The sequence below is a fragment of the Pogoniulus pusillus genome, chromosome 33 (genome assembly GCF_015220805.1).
Source record: "Pogoniulus pusillus isolate bPogPus1 chromosome 33, bPogPus1.pri, whole genome shotgun sequence".
In the NCBI taxonomy this organism is placed as follows: Eukaryota; Metazoa; Chordata; class Aves; order Piciformes; family Lybiidae; genus Pogoniulus; species Pogoniulus pusillus.
The window spans coordinates 5,520,177-5,541,286 of record NC_087296.1 but is presented as its reverse complement, the minus strand read 5'-3'; the positions used below and the strand labels follow the sequence as shown (position 1 = coordinate 5,541,286).

The 21,110-nt window shown below is 42.0% G+C and overlaps 1 protein-coding gene across 2 annotated transcripts in view; it reads left to right on the top strand.

The window, feature by feature from the left end:
• The window catches only part of LAMA4 (laminin subunit alpha 4), an 87,334-nt gene that overhangs the window by 8,183 nt on the left and 58,041 nt on the right, over positions 1-21,110 (top strand). For both annotated transcript variants that reach the window (XM_064170110.1, XM_064170109.1), the window contains exons 2-3: positions 11,589-11,690; positions 19,308-19,432. In XM_064170110.1, the coding sequence (XP_064026180.1) occupies positions 11,589-11,690; positions 19,308-19,432 (227 nt within the window). The remainder of the gene's footprint in view (positions 1-11,588; positions 11,691-19,307; positions 19,433-21,110) is intronic.

Genomic DNA, 21,110 nt, shown 5'->3' with positions numbered 1-21,110 from the left:
ATCAGCCATGCCCAGCAGCTGCCTGTTCTGTCCAGAGCTGGACTGCCCTTGGGAGGGAGAGATAGATGAAAGCTTTTTACTCTGGATCGTTCAAGACTTTCACAAAATCAAACCAGGAAATGCCAGAAATGTGGGCTGGAGGGAATTGCTGCAAAAGGGAAATCAAAGGAAGCCTCAGATTTACCCTCTCAGTTTTCAGTGTCCCATAGGCACAGCCATACCTGCTTTAAAGGCCATTTTTTGATCCCTTTCAAAGTGTTGTTTCTATCTGGAAATCTGTAAGGGAGTGCTGTAGTTTGTCTGTCTCCCTTATCTGAGGGTGAAAGTATGACTCAGAAGGACCACTTCATGTGAGTTTTTTGTGGAGACTGGGTGGAGGGTGGTGAATGAGGAAACAGAGCAGAATTATTTATCCTTTTTCCTGCAAATTCTTCTCCTTGAATAAACTTGGCTCTTTGTTTAAAAGAGGAAAATCCAATAGCTACCTTTCCAGCTGCAGATTTTCTAGCAGTGAGCATCAGTAAGAGCAAGTTTTTTACTTAGTGGCTGTCCTAACAAGTACATTAGAGCAGAGAGTGATATTAATCTTTTAGCCTTAGCCAGCCTGCACACAACTAAAACATTTCAGCCCTTCCTCTTTTTGGAGAGGAATGCCTTTTAAGCAGAGGCTTTGTCTTTCCCACTGTATATGGAAAAAATGACTGTGCACTTCTGTGGAGAATGCCTAGGCTGAGAAATGTTTGTGTTGGATCCAGCCCCATCTCTGCTGCTGAATGGCATTTTGTTTTCCACTTGGGTAACCGTCTGGAAACAGTTTCAGCAGAGGATTTTCTTGACTTTAATTGGATACAATTACTTAGTCAAGGTAATAGATAATCGTGTTGCTCTGCATAAAGCCATCTGGCTTTCAGCTATGCCCTGTTTTCCAGGAGTCCCTGATCCATCACTACTACAAGTGGAGTCATGCACAAGTCCACTCAAGGAACAAGAACACAGAGTGACAGTGGGCAGGGGGAGGTTTCCTTATCATTTTCCCATCTTGCTCATGCTCTGCTTATTGATTTGAGGATCACCCATGTACAGTTAGCCATAGACACACTCTCTCTCTGACTCTACTACACAAGAGGCAGAAATACAGGTAACTTTTGTACTGTGTGGCCCCCACAAGCAGACTTTTACCCGGAATTAAAGCAACTAGTTTCAGCCTTGCTAGTTTCAGGTTTTGCACTTTCTAAGCTCTCTGTCTGAAACAGGAACATGGTTGCCACTGGCATCATAATGTGGTCTTTCTTGTCACTGAAAATAAACTTCTGGAAGCTGATGATAACTCCTCAGGTGCTAATCCCACTTGTCAGGGATAAATCACTGAGTGGAGTTTTCAAATTGGGCTCTTACTGAGGATTTTGTCATGTCTCCCTTGAGGTAATCATCGCATTTTAAGTACATTCAGAAGAGAGCTCAAGCACTCTGTTTTTATAAATGATGGACATCTTACACTGTTAAGCTGTTGCTTAACATAGCCACAGCTGGAAAACTGGATTAAATTCAATCATCAGATATATTCTTTGGCAGCTGTAGACTAGACAGACAGAGCATGCATGGCTCCAGACCAGCCATAGCCCTGTGGTCTCAGGTAGAAACATCTGTGATGATGAAGAGATGTTACAATATTGGGGTGGGGTTGTTGCATTGAATGACTGTATGGGCAAGAAAGAATTTGTTTTTACATTTACAAGCTAGATAACAAGATAGAAACTTGTCATTGTGTGATTTATACAAATGCTTTAGTTTGTAATCTCCTTACATGCAATTAGAATTGAGATACCTGACAAGATAAGTGGATAAAAAGAGATTAGCAGTGTTGTGGCCAAAACTCTTCACCGACTTCTGGTTAATCCCTCATTTGCAGTATCAGTGGAGCACTGGAAGTAATAAATACTTCACAGTTACCAGTGTCAGAAATTCAGGAGAACAATATGGGAATTTAATGTACAACACCTGGGTGCTTATTATAAAGCTATCATGAATATTGATTCAGAGACTAAGCTACAAAACATATTCCACTCAGAAATGTTTACCATTTTAAAACTGCATTTGAAATTGCAAAAGGCTAATTTGCATCAAGTTTATGCCCTTGAAATGGTGAGGACTGCAGAGTGGCTTTTTCTGCATGCAGACAGTTCTTTAACAGATGTAGGTTCTTATTAAACGAAGTAATTAACTGTCTGGCTGTGATGTCACACACCGAATTAATTTCTCCAGTAATAATACTTAGAATGTGACCTTCCCAGTTCAGAAGAATTTGATACTGTAGATCAGGGGTAATGAAGGCATATAGAAATTATAAATGGAGCTTGGAGGCCTGAAGGGAAGCTGGCAGGCAAGCTGGTTTGGTTTTAATTCTCTACAGTCATGAGGATTCTAAGCTCAGGTAAATTCAGCAAAAATGAAGAGAGAAGAACTAAAACTGCAGAGCAAATATCTGCCTTTGCATGTTGTGGAGTACTTCACGGTGTTGAGCAAGGCTGCTGCCCATCTCTTTATAATGACTTTGATGGTAGAGCATTTCTGGTCAATGGGTCAGTTATTAACTTCTGAAAACCTCATTCTCCAGAGAAAGACAAAGATGCTTCAGAAATATTACTTCATAAGGATTTATAAGGTTCAGGTACAAAGAGAGTCTTGAACTGACTGCCACTTTAGGGCTGGGAATTTGAAATTTGTTTCTTTCTTCAAATGGTAATTTAGTCTAGAGAGAAAGAAGTATGACAGCTCTTAGAAAAGGCAACATCAGGGCATTTTCTAGGTTTTTTAATTGAGTTGAACTAACTCAGTGTTTGCAAGAGCTCACAGTAACCTTATCCATGGGCAAGATCTGGTCTAGGAAGATGCCTGTAGCAAACTAAGGAAAAAACACACAACAAGTTGAAAGGGGAAGTTACCAGCAGAACTAATGTTATTTGTACCTTCAGAGCTTCAGCTCTTTGTCTTTTCAAGAAGAGGACAGTGTTTAAAACACTGTATCTAACAAAAACAAATGTCCTGAAAGATATTTCAACAAAAGCAACTTCTATCATAAATAGATTTTTCCATATTCACATTTCCTTCTTTTATGAATTTGGGGGAAATATATATTTATGTATATGTATATATAGAGAATCATAGAATCAAGCAGGTTGGAAGAGACCTCCAAGCTCATCCAGTCCTAGCAATCAGGCTGAGCCAATCAACCAGACCATGGCACTGAGTGCCTCATCTAGGCTCTTCTTGAACACCTCCAGGGACGGAGACTCCACCACCTCCCTGAGCAGCCCATTCCAATGGCAAATATATATATATATATATATATATAATATCTAAAAAGCTCTCCTACAAATCTAGTTTCAGCTTTTTGGGTGAGGTTTTTAACACTTAAATGTAACTTTCTCAATTTCTCCTGACTCTCTTTTTATATATCTGATATGCTTTGGCAGTAAATAATCAGAGGTCACTCATAAAAGATGTCCTCAAATACCAGAGAGTGGTCTATTCCTTAAAATGGATGGAGAGGAAAAAGAAAGCAAAAAAGGAAAGCTAGCACAATGCCAAGCAGTGCTGTGTAAATATGTAAATTGATTTAATGCACATCTGTTTAGCTGGAAGCTAAAGAAGTTCTTTCAGCCCCAGATTACAGCCCATACTGTAATTCTTAGATTCAGCAACAGCTATATTTTCACTGCAGGCACCTGAAACAAACAAATCAGGACTACCAGAAATGTCTGTCCATGTGAAGATATTCATTATACTTGCTGGTTCTCTTACATGGCATGAAGTTGTTGACTTGTGTCACTGCTGTGGATTACACTGGGTACATCTGGGGCACTGTAATCTGGGATTACACTGGATAAACTGCTGCAGACACAGGACTCGGCAGCCAGCTCTACATGGCCCTGCTTGAGTAGATGACCTCTACTTCAAACATTCTGTGATTCTGAGTAATTGTAGTTATTATTCCACTTCACAGATAGAGAAGTTGGGTGAAGAGTTAATGTTCATTAGGTCACACAAGAGGTGAGCAGAAGAATGTGTTTTCCTAAGTCCAAACTTATGAACATAGTTAGGGATGGAAGAGCTCATGCACAGAAACACAGTGATGAGTTTCTCAACTATTCAGTGAGAAGAAATATTTTTCCATTTGTTAATTTCAAACATAATGAAACTCTTGTTGTGAAAATGTTAGTAGAGTAGAGGTGAAGGGTATGCCATGAAGTGGGTGAGTGACTAGAACCAGGTGCAGGGAAAGGCAAAGAGGAGTAGGAGGAGAAACGGAATGACAGAGAGGGCACAAGCGTGAGCAGAAAAGAAGGACAATAGCAAAAGGGCTGTCAGAGCCAGTGGAGGGGCAGGTGGAGATCCAAAACCCATCAGCATAATGTTTAGATGCTCCATTAATAGAAACAGCCAGAGAGAAGTACAGAAGCCTCCCCCAAGAAGGGCCAAAGAATGATCATCTCATCAGGTTGGCATTTACTGTAAGACTGTTTAAATGACATTCAAGCCTCGTTGGCAACAAGAGACATATAATATAGACAAGTCTAAAAGGTAACCTATAAATAAAAACTAGAGTTAATGTGTGCTGTAAATACAAACTGAGGAGCCATGGATTTCATCAGTGCCTCACTATGTATTAAGAGACCTGTTAGAACATGCTGCCTGCCTCAAAGCCCTCATTGCTACCAGTGCTCACTATGCTTTTGAGGAAATGGTAACTGCACAAATCTGAGCCCACAGCATTATTCCTTCTCCTTTGGCAAATTCAAATGCAGCAACATTTGGGGGCATGAGAGCTAGATGAAATAAATAAATGTTTGTGTGAAATTGGCAGGAGCATGAGTGACAAGACCAGAGCTGTCATCAAGCACCTATATATAAAAGCATTCAGAAAGGGAGAAATATCTGCAGGTTCTCCTGTGTGCTGACCCTACACAGAAAGTGTAGTTCATAGCTTTTCTAGAGTGTGGTAGTCTACCAGCCAGCATTGCTAAATCAACACTAGAATCACAGAATCAACCAGTCCAACCTATCACTCAGCTCTGCCCAATCAGCCAGGATCCTGCAGAGCAAAGAGAGCTCTATCCTTTCCCTCCACTTAACCCTTGTTCATCCCCTTGTACACACACGCTTTGCAGACTCCCTGCAGTCACTCATAAATGCTGCATATGCTAAATAAACATTCAGCCTAAGTTAAGCACCTCTTCTGTGGTCTATAAAATGCATGGTGGCTGTGTAAGAGGGCAAAGAGCTCAGGTCTCCTGAGTGTACTGCACACAGCTCAGGTCTCCTGAGTGTAGTGCACACCAGCAGCACAAGCTGGCACCAAACTGCAGTTGCACACAGGTACATCCACTGGATTTCATGTTTTGGCAACAAAAGGAGAGAGGTTTCTTCTGCAGGTCACCAAAGGCAGGGGGGTCAGGACAGTGGGGGACAGTGTTATGACAGCTCTTTTTCTTTGCATAAAGTTTCCCCAGTAGACTGAAGTACTACATCTTTGTGTCTCTGCTTAGGAATAACACATCTCTGACCTGAGAAATTTGAAATGTCTGTTACTTTGCTCCCAGAGAGCAAGAAATTTATCAAATGCCCATCAGTTTACAACTGGCAGCCTAGATTTTAGAAGTCCCTCTTTAAATGCACTGGAAGTCAGTTGTGTCCTGGCTGAAAAGCAGAAGTAAATATGTTGACATCTCCAGTATTTTCTTGCTGAATGAGACACCAGAAGTGAACTTGCACTGTGAGTGTGTGACAGCAATTGAGTATTTCTGAAGGGTACAGGTATTCTGGGTGGGTTTGAAGACTCTATGATAGATGAGAAAGTCCAGGAATCTCTTTAGAAGAGAGTCCTATCTATTCTAAGGAGATGAGAAAAGTTGGAATAGCATCAAATGTACAGTAGGACTGTTTTCTCAGACTTGTTTCTCTGATGTTCTTATTTCTAATGAATAACTACATAAATGAAAGTACTGGAAGATATTCAAGTAGGAAAACATCTTTATTTTTAGGAAGGGCAGCAGGCTATTTATCTCAAGTTGGCCTAAGCAAACAATCTTCAAAAGGGCCTCAGAACTGCAGCTGCCAATTCCACATACTGCTCATAAAAATAAATAAACAAAAGCAAGTATGTTTGGGCAGGGTTTGGAAATGTCCCCAGGGAGCAGAGGGCTGTTGTCTCCATGGCAATGCCATGCATTTCCAGCATACAGGTCTCTCCTTTAGATCCACAGATTTTAAAACCAGTGGAGGATGTTTAGAGTATTCATTTACCTCTGTATAAGATGAAGGTTTTCAGGAGCACAGGATTATGCTCAGCTCTAAAGCTCTGTTTGGCTAAACCATTTATCTCAGAGAAACATCAAACCTTGATGAGAACCTGTCAAGAAGGAAAGAATCCATTGATCCACTCACCTCGCTTGATTGTTTTCAACAACACTTGAAAAATTTGGCCTCTGTTTACTCCTGTGTCCTACTTTAAGAGGCATCTCTGTCTGATAAAAACTGATAGATAGACAATCAATACTTTTCTGTTTTCTTTTTCACTGAGGGCTAAAAAACCATGATCAGGACAGCTCCTGTGATTTGGGTAGCATGCCATAAATTATGCTACAGTCATTTGTCTAGCCTCTTAGTATATAAAGAAGTAACATGAAGGGCTGAAAACACTAAAAACATGCAAAAAAATACTCCTTTTACACAAAATACAAGTCTTTCTGATATAGGGTAGACAGCTTTGTGTTCTTGCAGGTAGATTTAGGTTCTTAGGTTAATTAATTTTCATTTCATCAGAAGCTCATGACTCTGTAAGGCTCAGCTGTGCACAGGCTGCACTCACTTCTACTATCCTGGACAAACCTTTGAAGTAAGAATCTGCTATCTCTATAATGTTTGAATATCTATGCAGCCCATTGAAGATTCTTCTCAGGCCTGGAAGATTCTATCTCTAGCACCAAAGAGCAAAGTACTGCTGGTCAGCTACGATCGAGGCTCAGCTGACAGCAAACTTAGCAGTCAGTTGGTAGCTGATGTGCTGTGACTGCTACTTCAAGTGTTGTTCTGTCAGATTCGGCTCCCCAAGTGCACCCCAAGCTGTCTCTCCCTTTACAACAGTCCTGAAAGCCAGAATAATCTTTTCCTTCTGAGTTTATTTTGCAACAGACAAAATGACATTCCTGGCCCAAGACTGGTAGGCATGGGTATAATGAAAGGCTGAAATGTCTCAGAGCAGACCATTTAACTGTGCAGTGACATCCCTTTATGTGTACTTCAGCACTCAAGAGAAAACTCTGCAAATAACAAACACTGGTGTGGATCCAAGAGAACCTTTTCTTGTGGAAGAAAGAGATTCTTTGTGCCGTTATATATTCACAGGAAAATCATCATTTCCACTGCTAAGTAAAGAAACATGCCATGTCTTCTTACCATTAGATGAGAGTCAATGGCTACATCAGAATTACTGAATAAAGCCGTATGGGGACCTCCTAGCCAAGTAGCATAACACAGTCCATGTCCACATGTTGAAGTGCTCTCTGTGTTTGCCCTGAAAAGACCAGTCCCATACAGACAGCCTTGTGGGAACACATCCTAAAAGATGCCATGCTCTGAGCTGTGTCTGGGCAGTGTCAGGAAAAACACAATCTGTTAAAGAGTAAAATCAAGAGCAGAAAATGAAGCATAAGGCTGTATGGAGATGATCACAAACCAGTGCCTGAAACCATGTCTTTCTTACCCTTCTTCAGCTGGCTGATGCAGATGTAACCACAGAGAACACTCTGTGCATGCTACCAGCACAGAATCCTCTCTCAGGAAAAGCAATTCAGAAGAGGCAAGGACACTACAAACAGACCTACCCCTGCACAGCTGCACCACCTCTGCTAGCTGGCATAAGGGAACAGAGGCCTAATTCTGCCCTCAGTTTTGTAGGCACAGATCAGAAGCAGCTGCAATGAAATTGATGGAACTGCTTAAATATAATATGAGAGCAAACTCACACCCAGTGTATGTGGATTGTCTCCATCTTCAGTTCCATCTTGTACCCATATCAGCAGAAGAGAAGAACCAGAATATGACTGGAGGCTGAACAGCATTTCCAGCACTGCAGCTGGTTCTTGTTTTTAAGAAATGGAATAATTAAATCCAGATGCAAGGGGTGTGGGGGGGAATTAATGTGCCATGGATGTAAAAGATTTCAAAGAGCTCAGCAAGATCCCCATTAGATTGGACTTTTCAGCTTGAACTGAAGCAGACATTGTCCCTTGGGCCAAAAGGAATCTAATAATTGTGAAGACATAATCACTAATGCAGACCTAGCATTTTGGCCTACAAATTGTCTTCACCATTCAGAAACAGGCAGTGGACGGAAATGTTCCTCACTCAATTGCCTACAGAAATTTTTCAAGGAGGGTATTTCCACTTTTTGTCCAGACCTGATTGTGCTTTGAGTGCAATTATTTCATGCTCCCAGAACATTTGGCCATTTCAATCCCTTAATTAGCTGCACACTGACATTTCTTTTTTAGAACTATAATGTTGGCTCATGCTCTGGAACAACTACCAATCACTCCATTATCACTAGCAGGGCAAGGAGCAACAAAAATATATCAGAATTATTGAGAACGCCTGTGAAAACTTCTGAGCCCAAAGAAAACAATCTGGATCTCATTTCCCCCCCTCAATCCCTCTCCCCTCATAGCACAGATTCTCAATATCTAATTTCTGGTTTAAATCAATCCAACCCATGGTTTGAAACTGTATTAAGCCTTCCACGTTGTTGTGATGAATTGAATAATGTGGGGGGAAAACACTGTGACTTAGCATCCTTCGTCTCGTTTCCAAGAGGTGTTCTGATAGCTAAAATAGACACTAAAAACAGAGGCAGACATCTTGAGGAACTGAGGTGTGGCTTTGCTCAGAACAGAGGAAAACTATCTCCCAATGGCTTTCAACAAAGTCTGTACAATCCTTCATGTACAGCTGAGCAAAGTGATGTTCCACTGAATTACACCTACCTCGTTACTGGGCTAAATGAAAGCTCACTCATGTCTGCTCTGCAGGCAGATCCTTAGTTGAAGGATAAGGGAGATGCTCTCTATGGCTGATTAAATGATTTGTGTAGCCAGCTTTACACACACTCACACACTTCCATTGTCCATATTCACCATCATAAGTAAAATCTTATTCTCCTTAGACCTGCATAACCAAGAAAGCTTCTGGGCGGGCTCGGGCAGACACTAATGGACCAACTGGGACCACCCACCAGCTGAGGGGCATCAGAGAATACAACATGCCTTAGATCTGTATGGGTGGAGGGAAACACTGCCAAGACAGACACTGGGATAAGAATCTGTTTCCAATTTAGAAACTAACTGTCTGCCTTCCACAGTGTGTGGTGTAATCACTCAGCTGAAACCCTGGGTCTGGTGGGAGCCAGTCCCACAGCTCAGTGCTGAGACTAAACAACTGCAAGAAACAAGCAGCACAATAGATGGTATTTCTGCTGTCCCAAAGTGGCTATGGTATGAAGGCTCATCATCAGAGCAGCTATTATCTAAGACAGGGTTTCCAAAGCAAACCAAATAAAAGATCATGTGTAGGAATGGTAAGGGCAAACAAGTTTTCCATTTATGTCCATGTCAACTCCTTGGAGCTCTCTGGGATAAGATTGGATTCATAATTCATTTGTAAAGTTCATTTTTAGGGCCTGTTGTTAGTCAGCTCATAAGACACATTATTCTCCAAGCAAGCAGCTCACGTGGCTGCACAGATCTACCTACCCTGGAGAATGGAAGCTAGCATGGAGATGAATCTGGGGATTGCTGGCTCCTGGTACCCAGTGCTCCACAGCTGTAACCACAGCACCGTGCAGACATACAAGCTCAAAAGCTGTATGGCCATAGCTCTGTGGAAGGGTTAATTAGCCACAGCCAACAGCACAGCTCTTCAGCAATGCCACTCACAGACTGTTCTTTTGTAGCTAGTGCAGGTATCACTGTGCAGTGCTGCACTTAAAGCTGTAGACCTGCTGTCCATGTCATAGCTTACAGTGGGCATGGTTAGCTCAGTGCAGAAAAGGAATCATCCTTTATTTCAGAGCACCCCAGGAAAATGAGGAGGAGGGAGATACAACTGAAATCTAATCCTAATTAGATGAGTACACTATAATGAGAAGTCTCATCATTCATACAAATGCAGGAAGGATCATAACCTTTCCATTTGCTTGAACTTCTCACTCTTCCTTTTGTTTTTGCAAGGGTAAGTGACCTCAAGAGCTACAGAATAAACTGCTTTAGAGGCAGCCACAAAAATATTCCAGAGCAGCTTGGCATAACTCAGTATCTGACAGCCACCTCACGGGTAGCATCTGTGAATGTTAGCAGAAATGGTGTGGGAAAGGATTTCTTGAGATCTAAATTAATGCTAAGGCCTTCACATCAGCTCTGCAACACTGCAAGAGTTAGCCAAGAGAAAGAGATTCAGGATCCAAAAATTCATGAGTCTGCATGGATCTAACAGCACACATGTGGCACAGGGACTCACTGCACAGGGTGAGCAGATGCTACTTCAGTAACACAGGGTGCTTCTGAGGACAACTTGTGCACACCCCAACAGTTTTATGTAACAACATAGAGGTTCCTCAGTGAAGAACAAGCATCAACACATACCATGTCAGATGGAAGTTATCTTCCTTCATTTCATTTTGATTTTCCAGACTTAGAAGAGCACCTTAATAGCTTTGTTCATGTTTCTGGTTCCTTACATTATTGCTCTCATTGGTATTTAAAAGCAGATTATCTAGATATTTACAATCTCCTATTTAATTTTTGGAAGCTTTGGTAAGTTATCAGAGTACTAAATTATATCCACAAGTCTCACAGTTAAGAAATAACAAGAAATTTTTTACCTTTCACCCAATCTCCCCCCATTCATTTATCATGGCACATGAAGAATGGTTGAAGAACTGTTATATCTCCCAGGAACTGATTACTTCCTGCTATGACAGGTCACAGACAGCCAGCCCTGCTTTGGCAGCCTCTCACAACAGCCAGCCAGCTTGCATTCAGCAGGGCACTGGTCTTTGTAGGTATCTTTGTCTCCTTTAGGCTCTTCATCCAAAGCTCTTGAAAGCTTTAAGGTAAATTGAACTTTCTTAAGCTTTTCCCTTCTTTTAAGTAAAAGCTCTTCCTTTCCTGTAAACCCACCTTCTTTACTGAATAAAAATCATCATTTCCAACTAACTCATCTCCTAGTGCAAATGCAGTGACAATCTTCCAGCTCCTCACCTGCAGGCAGCCACCCACTGCTGGCCAGAGGCAGGACACAGATAGGAATGCTGACAGCTTAAATACTGGAAGGCAAAAAAGCCAGCGCCAGGCCAGGGAGCGAAAGAACAGGCTGGAGTTCAGCTCTGTGTGTGTGGTCTGCTGTGATGGGCTTGAGCAGAGTGCTGTGGGAAGACCTGATGGTTGTAATTCCTGCTTTCCCCCACCTCTCAGCCAAACCTAACTCTCTGAATGCCTATGCAGAGGGAATACTTAATTTTTACATTTTCATTGCAGGGATGCCAAGAAGGATTCTACCTAACCAGCTCAGGAAAATGCTCTCCTTGCAACTGTAATGGCAATTCAAACAGATGTCTTGATGGATCTGGAATCTGTGTGGTAAGGAATTCCTGTCTTGTCTGCTGGTCCCTCACTGAATAACAGTACTTCCTTTTCCTACTCTTTTTCTTTTCCTTTTAATTTTCCTCTTTTGCTTTCTCTTTCTTCTTTTTTCTTTGTCTATTTTCTTTTACTTTTTCTTTTTCTTCTTTTTTGCTTTCTTCCTTTTCTTTTTCATTTTGCTTTTTCCTTTTTTCTTTTTCTTTTTCTTTTCTTTTAATGAGACCATAAACCCTTTCACCATCTTTCACTCTTGCACAAGGCTTCACATAAAGGGAAACATTTCCCAAACAAACCCAAGAAACCATTGTCTGACTCTTCTGTCAGCACAAATGCTCTATTTCAATGCACAGCAAAAAAAGGCTCTGTACCACAGGAACTTTGCACTGAAGAGCAATCATAAGTAGGGCCAAGATCAGTATGTTAATAAGATTATCCAGACCAAATTACATTCTCACTGAAATAATCTCTGCAGGTTCAAAACACTTCCTGTGTGCAGCATTTGTAATACCATGCTGGGGAAAATATTTAGTCCATCAGAAATAAGGAGTCCTGTAAACCTCTGGACAAAGGAATTGTATATTTTCCAATGCATTTCACTCTCCCCCTTCTGAATACAGTGCTGGATAGCATCTAAACAATTTATAGTGCTGTACATACATGTGTTATCCATAGTAGTTCTGCTGCATGGCAGTCTCCTGATGGGAAGGAACAACATGAGCAGGCTGAAATAATACAGAAGGGAAGAGGGTGTTGAACTCCCAGGTATTCTGTATCCCAATTTCCCATGTGTTCCATTTCACTCAGTGTCAGCTCATACAGAAAGCTGTGAGTTAGTATTTGTAGCTGATCACTTCTAGCTCCAGTGCAAAAGTCATTCCAGTAAAACTAACCCAAATTACCAGTGGGCAATCAGAGCAGTAATATACTAAAAAAAAAAAGGGAAGGATGGAAGTTAATAGGGTAATGCATCTAAACCACACAGCAGGAGCTGGGCACTAGCGCACTCTTTACAGCCTTGTAAAGCAGGAACATAGCCCAGAGCTCCTTGCTCTACCATGTGATACTTCTGACAAGTCATAAACCTTTGCCCTCAGTTTGTCTCTTCATAAAATGGCCTGATAATTTTCACATACTTTGCATTGTTTCATCCTTTATCAAGTTTTCAGTTAGACAAATACACAGAGCCAGGCTCCATGGCATATTTCCTCCCCTTTTTATTTCTGTGGGAGAAAGACAGTGCAGCTGTCTAGCCTGGAAACCATTATTATGGCCTGGCCACTCAAGTGTGCAGAGGATTGGCTGGTTTCTGCAGAACTCATATTGGCTTAGTGTTTTAATATTAAATGTTGTAAAGTGGTTTCACACTGGCAGACATTCCCAGCTCTTCTCATTCACATGCATGAGGTTTTTGCTCATGGGATGATTGTCTTAGTGTTGAGTGACAGCGATGCCTGAGTAAAACTTCCAATGGAAGATTTGAGAAGAGAAAGAAAACTTGACAAATGTCTGCTTCTGATGACTCCAGTGGCCAGAAGGTTTCTGGAGAAGAGTATGTGAAGGAGACAAGTCATTATATCCTCAGTTTACAAACACTACAGAGGAATCATTTCCTATCTTCTACAAAATAAGGCTGATGTCAAGGGTTCAAGGCAAAAAAAAACCCAACAAAACAAAACCAAAGTTACTGTAGCAGCAGCAAATATTCTGAAAACATATGTGCATTCCTGACTGGTGCTTCTCCAGGATACCAAACTCTTGGAACCAGCCAGGTAGTAAAGAATAAAACTGAAAGCTAACCCCCAGTTTACTACTTCAGCTCAAGTAAGCCATTTGATGGCTTATCTGAACGATTTAAGTAAGAAGCCATTAAGCTCAGGCCATTGACTTCTGAATAAAGAAAAGTCTGAAGTGAAATAAGAGTGAAAGGAAGGAGGAGAGAAACAGTAAAAGAAAAGAAAAAAAAAAACAGAATGAAAAGAGGTTTTAAAAGTTTAATACCATAAAACAAAACCAGAGATGCCTATGAAGACTACAGCCACAGGAACCTTCCCTGAGGATTTAGAAGTTTCCAGGCAAGATCAGAAGATTTATGATATTGGTAAAACGCAAAATGTGACTGGGAGAAGTAAAGCTTAGAGAAAGAGAGACATAACTTGAATTACAGCTGGAAGAAGCACATTAGATAAAAGAATGCAAGTAATTTGGGAATAGGAGACTTGAGAGTTGATAATGTGATTAGTATTGGAATTAGTGGACAAAGCATCCTTCCCTAAGGACTGCTCTGGATAAGCACAGGAATAGATTTGGCCAAAGCTGGCTGAGGCTGGGGTAGAAAGGAGTAGGTACCTGCATAGCTGGGAGTTTCTGCAGAGAGATAGTACCACAAAGGATGTGGAGAGCTCACTGTTTCATCTGCCCTCAAATTTTTAGGTAAATCACTCCAACAATTCTTACAGTGGAAGCTACCACACCTGCTAGTAAGACATAAGACTTTCTGCATTCAGTCACTTTCTCTCAGTATACATCTGCTATCTCCCTCCTTCTGAGGACGAGTCCACAGGACTGCTCTCCAGCAGATCACCTCCCAACCTGTACTGGTGCAGTTTATTATTCCTTTCCAGGTGCAGGACTCTGCACTTGTCTTTGTTGAATCTCATTTGGTTCCTCTGTGCCCAGCTCCGTCTGTCCAGGTCTCACTGGATGGCAGCACAGCCTTCAGCTGTATCAGCCAAGCCTCCCAGTTTGGTGTCATCAGCAAACTTGCTGAGCAGACTCTGTCTGTCTGTCTATCTGTCCCCTCATCAATGTCAACGACGAAGATGCTGAACAGCATCACCTAGCAGTGATCCCTGGGGGACTCCACTGGTTACAGCTCTCCAGCTGGACCTAGCACCATTGCTATAAGAACTCAACAAATGAAGAAGATACTATGAAAATGAAGAAGCATTCTTCAAAAGGGATGAAATATAAGGGTCAGACTCCATACAATGCTCTAAGACCATCTTACTATGCAAATTCCCTAAATCAATTTGGTAAATGTAGTTCCCTCAGCATACAAATCAATGAAATGTTTCATTGGCCTCTGGTCTGAATTAGAAATCAAATAAAATTTAACTCCTATTCATGATGCCTTAGGGTGAAGTACTCACCTATAATTGCTGCTGACATAAATATCTACCTTAGAATTCTGTTTCAAAAGTTCTCACCGCTTATTCATAGAGTGTAAATCAAATCCAAAAGTCTTTAAAAGCTTATTATGACACAGCCTACAAAACAACAATCTCATGAGGTAACCAGGCAGAAGAAATTATTGCAGTCAGAGCCTTTCTTGTGTAGATGTCCACATAAAACCGATGCAGAAGTCAACCACCTGGTCCTGTGGTTAAAACTGGAGACAATCCATCTGATCAGCAGAGAAAATCAGCCTGCTTTTAATGTGACTTTCTCAGTTCTAGCTAAGAGAAGTAAGTCACTTGCAAGACCCTCTAGCTCTTCCCAACATGATGTTAGCTGGATGAAACTGTGATACTTGCAAGTGGCAGTTTGCAGCTAGTGATGTGCACTTCTGCATAAAGCCCACTGGGTTTTGCTGCTAGTCAGATGTGAAGACAAGAATGCTTTGCTTTCACCTTTGTTGGTGTCTACCTAAAAATCTCCAAGTGCTTTTCTTATCTCAGTCCTGCTTATTTGATAACTGCATATATAAGGCATCCAAAGATTAAATTAAGTAGCTAAATATGACCTTCTTGAAAGAAGAAAGGACAAAAGATCATAGCAGTGCAGAGGATAAATTCTCTGGTATCCTTTGCAGCCTTTTATGGAGTTTTTTACAATAGAGCATATTGTCATGCAATGATTTGTGTTTAAGCGTTTGGCTTTACAGCTGAGTGGAAAGTTTGGGAGGGATTTGGCAGTTCTGCCTGAGAGGATAATATGTTCCACATGACTGCCAAGGCAGGTCTGGAGAATCGCCAGTGGATCTACAACCATCCATCAAGCACAAGCAAAAAACAGCAGGGAGCCAGCAAAACTCTCCCTCTTATTAGGTACTTCTGGCTTCACAGTCAGCCTTGCAGTTTATAGCTCACTGTTTCTTTCTATAAAGAAGGCCTACATCTATCTACAGTGACCTTGACGATATATGTTTGGAGAGCTCACCAGAACTACAACAGTCTGCTTGTGTCCTGCTCTTCTCCAGTTCTAGTATGCAGTGGTTGCCAAAAGCTTTAGTGTTAATAGACTCATTTTCTCCAATACAGACATTTCCCCACCCTCTTAGCTATGTTTAAAGTTAGTATTTGTTATCCTAAGAAGTCTACAGTTGAGAACTTGCAACAGTGAACCACAACATGTGAATGAACTCATTCCCATTACCTGCTCAGCCTGTGTAAGAGGCATCTAGGAAGCCAGGCCAAGACTGTGAGGAAGAGCTGGCATTGCTTTCACACCTGCTTGGCAGCATTTCCCACAGCTCAGAAAAATGATGGACTGAGAAGGTAGAGGACCAGGTAATGTTGGCATGACATTAGCTACCCCCTCCCTCATTACAAGACAAGTTCCACAAACAAAAGCTTTGACATAGAGGGAGTATATTGACCCAAACTGGGTCAGGAACTGAGTTTTGTTGCTATTCACATTATTTTAGTTTTATAATTGTCTTTACTTCAGTAAAAGTTGCACAACCCTTTGTTTCTTTTACTGCCTTATCTCCTTCTCTCATAACAAATTCTGAAAGCTAACACTTCATCTTATCCACAGTGGCTGGAGAGAGAAGACTTTAGAATCATAAACCTCCTAGATAAAAAAACTTCATAGATGAAAAACACAGAGCATGTACATCTCCTGAACTGCAAGTCACTGTGCTCAAGTACTCTTTTTTTTTCCTATTATTATTTTGGGTCAGCAATAAGTTTGGGCATGCTGAATTTCTGTAGCCTCAGATATGAAGGCATCTCCAAATTTGGAGAAGTCTAAATCTACATCCAGATATTGTATCTCAGATCAACCACTGCTGGCCCAGCTATAAACACAGATTGTACAGCAATGTAAACCAGTTTACCTATGTAATTTCTTTATTTATCTCTGTGTAATCTTCCTGGATTAACACTGTGATGGTTTGGGTGTTACCTGCCCCACACACACACACTTTGGAATATCACTCAGACTAGACTGAGCCACTCTGGAAATTGAATGAAGCTATATTCACAGCTTAGCACAATAGACAAGCAGGTATTTACAATATATACAGCTATATATAGAAATACATGAGTTAAAAGGTAATACAGAAACACAACAGCCCTCCCAGAAATCCATGAGGGGCTCTCAACCACCCTTCCACCTTCCACCCCTCTACCACCCCTCTACCACCCCTCTTCCACCCCTCTACCATGACTTTGCCTTACACTGAAGGTAGTTTGGAGGGTCAGCCAGGACGGTTAGAAAGCAGATGGATTAGTCTCCATAGCATTATGTGCCTAACACAGGTGCTCTGCACCACTCTGTGGCAGGTACCTCTTTCTTTCACTTTAGGGGGTACAAAGAAAAGCAGTCTTCTGTTTTTTATAGAAGAAGTCAAGCCTATGTAAACTGGACCAGCAACAGAACAAGGGGACACAGCCTCAAGTTGTGCCAGGGGAGGTCTAGGCTGGATGTTAGGAGGAAGTTGTTGGCAGAGAGAGTGGTTGGCATTGGAATGGGCTGCCCAGGGAGGTGGTGGAGTCACTGTCCCTAGAGGTGTTGAAGCAAAGCCTGGCTGAGGCACTTAGTGCCATGGTCTAGTTGATTGGCTAGGGCTGGGTGACAGGTTGGACTGGATGAGCTTGTAGGTCTTTTCCAACCTGGTTGATTCTATGATTCCATCACCAAATGTTAGCCATCTGATGAAATAATCTCCTTAGAACTGCCTAGATGGTATGTGTAATGAGCCTGGTGCTTGTGTAATGAGCCTGGTGCTTTTGAAGACTGTTAGAAGGAGCTCCTTTCTTAAATCCTGTCCCTAAAATAAGGTAAGGCAGATTCCCACCTCTCAGATTTCCAGCTATACTCATTTACAGAAAATTCTACTTGTTTTGTGCTGGGAAACTTGTCCCAGCACCTTTGCCTGAAGAGAATCAAGAAACTTTTGACTACTATTTGTGCAGAAATGTATTTGCTGAGGAGAACTGCATCACATAAAGTGTCTTATGGTCTCAGAACAGCAGTTCCAGCTCAATTTTCCAAGCAAATGACTTGAGGAGCTCAGTGCTGACAATCATTCCTAATAACCCCTCTGTAGCATCTTTTCATGTGTTTTCTTCTGTGTATAGATAAAGGGCAGGTAGAAATGCTTGCCCTGATTGATGGTACTCAGTGAAAGCAGTGTAGCAGGACCAGCTGAGGCATTTTCTAACCCAGGAAAATACACTCCAGCCACTCTGTCATCTGACAGGCCACTGCTGGTGTGCTGCTGGCTGAATTTTGTGAGTACACTTGAATGAACCCCTGTGACAGAAAATGCCATGAACAATCCCATACAAAGCCATAACTGATGCCTCTCATTCTAAAGCATGTATGAATACCAGGGTCAAGACTATCCTTTGCAACTCCTACAGCAAAGCACTTCTTCAAAACCCAATTTCACAAAAAATCACTGTAAAAGGGATTCTGTTTCCCCTCTCATCATTGTTTCTCTGTCAGAAGTGATCCATTTACAAGTACAATGTATTTTTTTTCCAAACTACTAAGCCAGCCTCTGCCATGGGCTGCAGAGATGGTGTCCTTCCCTGCAGGCTTCAGAATTGTCTCCCAGCAGTTTTGTTGGAGAGGCAAGCTAATGGAACTTAAAATAGAAGGGCATATTTTTAATCACTAAAAGTATTACTCTAAAGAGCCACATGAATTCTAACCTGTTAAATAAGATAAAGCTACTTTTACATAATAACCAGAGAAATACTACAGAAGTGTCTCGTGCACTCTGCTGACAGGGGGAAAGTGCATTTTAGCACTTCAGTGCTAAAGCTCTTCAGTCCAGAAGAGGAAAACCACTGCAGATTTAAGGAGTAATATTTTCTGGCCCACTCTTCATCACAATAGTATCTGAGCCCTGGAAACCAATAGTAGATTTATTCTGATGACAGCCATATGTTGTTTGGAGAGCTGAGGACAAAAGAGGTGAAGTGAACTGCCCAGAACACCAAAGAAGCAAGTGATGAAGGCTACAAGTGAAAGCAGCCCCACCAGTGCTTCAGATACAGGATTGCTCTTTCTTTTTGAGCACTCAAGGCCAATATTCTCCTCTCTCTTGTGGTACTTTAACATCACTTTTTCATTGAATAATGACAAATGCAAACAATTTATAGAACAAAAAATGTATATAACCCAAGCACACTCTCCTGGCAGCCTTTCTCTCCCAGCTGAGTAGCCTTAGCATTCCTGATCTCTATTTTCAAGGCACTGGTGAACACCACACAGTGCAGTCATTTACAGCAGTGCCAGCTGCATCTGTTGATGTTTTGAAGGGCTGGGGTCTGGTACCAGCCCCTCTTATGCTTGGCCAGGTATTCAGCTAAAGCATTTCTTTCTGGAAGAAGCTTCACCTCTGTTTAACTTTCACCACTCTGTCTCTTTCCCCTGAAGGACTGCCAAAGAAACACAACAGGACAGTACTGTGAGCAATGCCCAGATGGCTTCATTGGTGACGTGGTCAGCGGAGTGCCCACATTCTGCCAGCCCTGCCCCTGCCCCCTGCCAGCACTTGCCAAGTAAGTAAAGAGTCTTTGCTTCTCTCTCATGTGAGCTGACCTTGACCCTTTCCGAGGTGGGGTCAGCATCCCTTCCTGGATGCAGGAGACAAAGGCTGCTGCTCTTGCCAACCTGGGGAAAATAAAAGGACTACCAGCTGCTCCCTTTTAGAAGCACAGGAAACAGCACTCATTTTAAAGGTATCAAATACCCTGAAGTGCAGAAATCAGTTCTTACCAAGAGGGATGAGAAAATATTTGAGCAAATCCAAGTTTGTTCCTTTTTAAATAGCAGAGATTATTCAGCTGTCTGCTTACTTTTAAGAATCTCTTAAAGATCAGTTCCTGAGCGTTGTATGCAGGTGAGACACAGACAGAAAGAAAAGTCCATGAGGGTAAAACCAACCATAAAAAAAGCATAGCCTGGCAGTCTTCTGAGACAACATCAGTTGGATCTCTTTAGTACAGTAACAGTCAAAAGCAAAGGGTAGGAGGATCCTGTGACAGGTATGGTGCATCCTCAGCTACTTTGGGCAAGAAACTCTGAACCCTGACAGAAAAACAAGACCAAGCTAAAGATCTCCAGCTGTTATCCTCTTTGTGCCTTCAGAAGACATAAGTAACTACAAAGTAACTATTAGAAATTGCTAGTGGCACATCAGTAATGCAGCTGAAATAAATTAACGAACTTCCTCTTGCTTGAGGTCTGTGCTGTGGGAGAGAAGCATCTAAGCAAATCCCACTGCACACGGAGGAGATGCTAGTAAATATTTGCCAATGGGTTGAAGCTGGTTTTTAGCAAGCTGTGTACTCCCCTTGTGTGGATTCCCATTCTGCTTTCAACAGAGGGGAAATTCCTCAGTCTATTTGTTTGCTGTTGCTATAGGATTACTCACACAGCTTTCAGGTGGGATGAGCTGTGTTTTGCTCAGCTGTCCAGCGAAACAGGCTCAAAATGGCCAGGGAGCAAAATCACACTAGCCAAGTTCCAGCAGTTCATCTCTTGGCTTTCAGAGTCAACTGCAGACACAGGAGGAGCACTGTGGGGTAGAGAAAAGCTATTGAAAAACAGCAGCTTTGCCTGGATTAGAGAAAATCCTCCAGAGACAGGGAAAGAACCTGGCTTTGCTCACATGTAGAAAGGCTTAGAAGTGAGCAAGTTGACAAAGCAGACCACTTCCTCCAGTTCCAGTAGTGCTGGCTATGGTGCCAGAAATAGTAGAAACACAACAGTCGGAAGCAGTGCCTCTTCCTTAGGAAAGATGTCTCTTTTTAACCTATTGGGCACAAAACAGCAAGTTTGGTGTAATGAATCATAGAATCACTTCATCTGGAAAAGATCTTTAAGAGCATCAAGGCCAACCAATAAAGGAACTGTTCTCTCAGCCACAACAAACCGGGCTGCAATTGCTTGAGGCACTACCACATGGTGAGACACAGACCCTGCTCAACATGGTCAGTCAAGTATGGTCTAGCCTGTCCTCCTTACAGTCTGATCTGACAGAACATGGCTGGGGCTGCATTCACCCAGCCCACTGCCCAGTCCTGTAGCCTGCCAGGCATGCAGCAGTGCACCCAGACAGCAGAGAGCTGGCCAGCCTATGATCTCAGCAGGGCTCAGAGTGGTGGGACCAGCTACAGTGCTACTGGAGATGGACACAAAGACCAAGGAGCATTCTGTGCTTCAGCATGCTCTAAC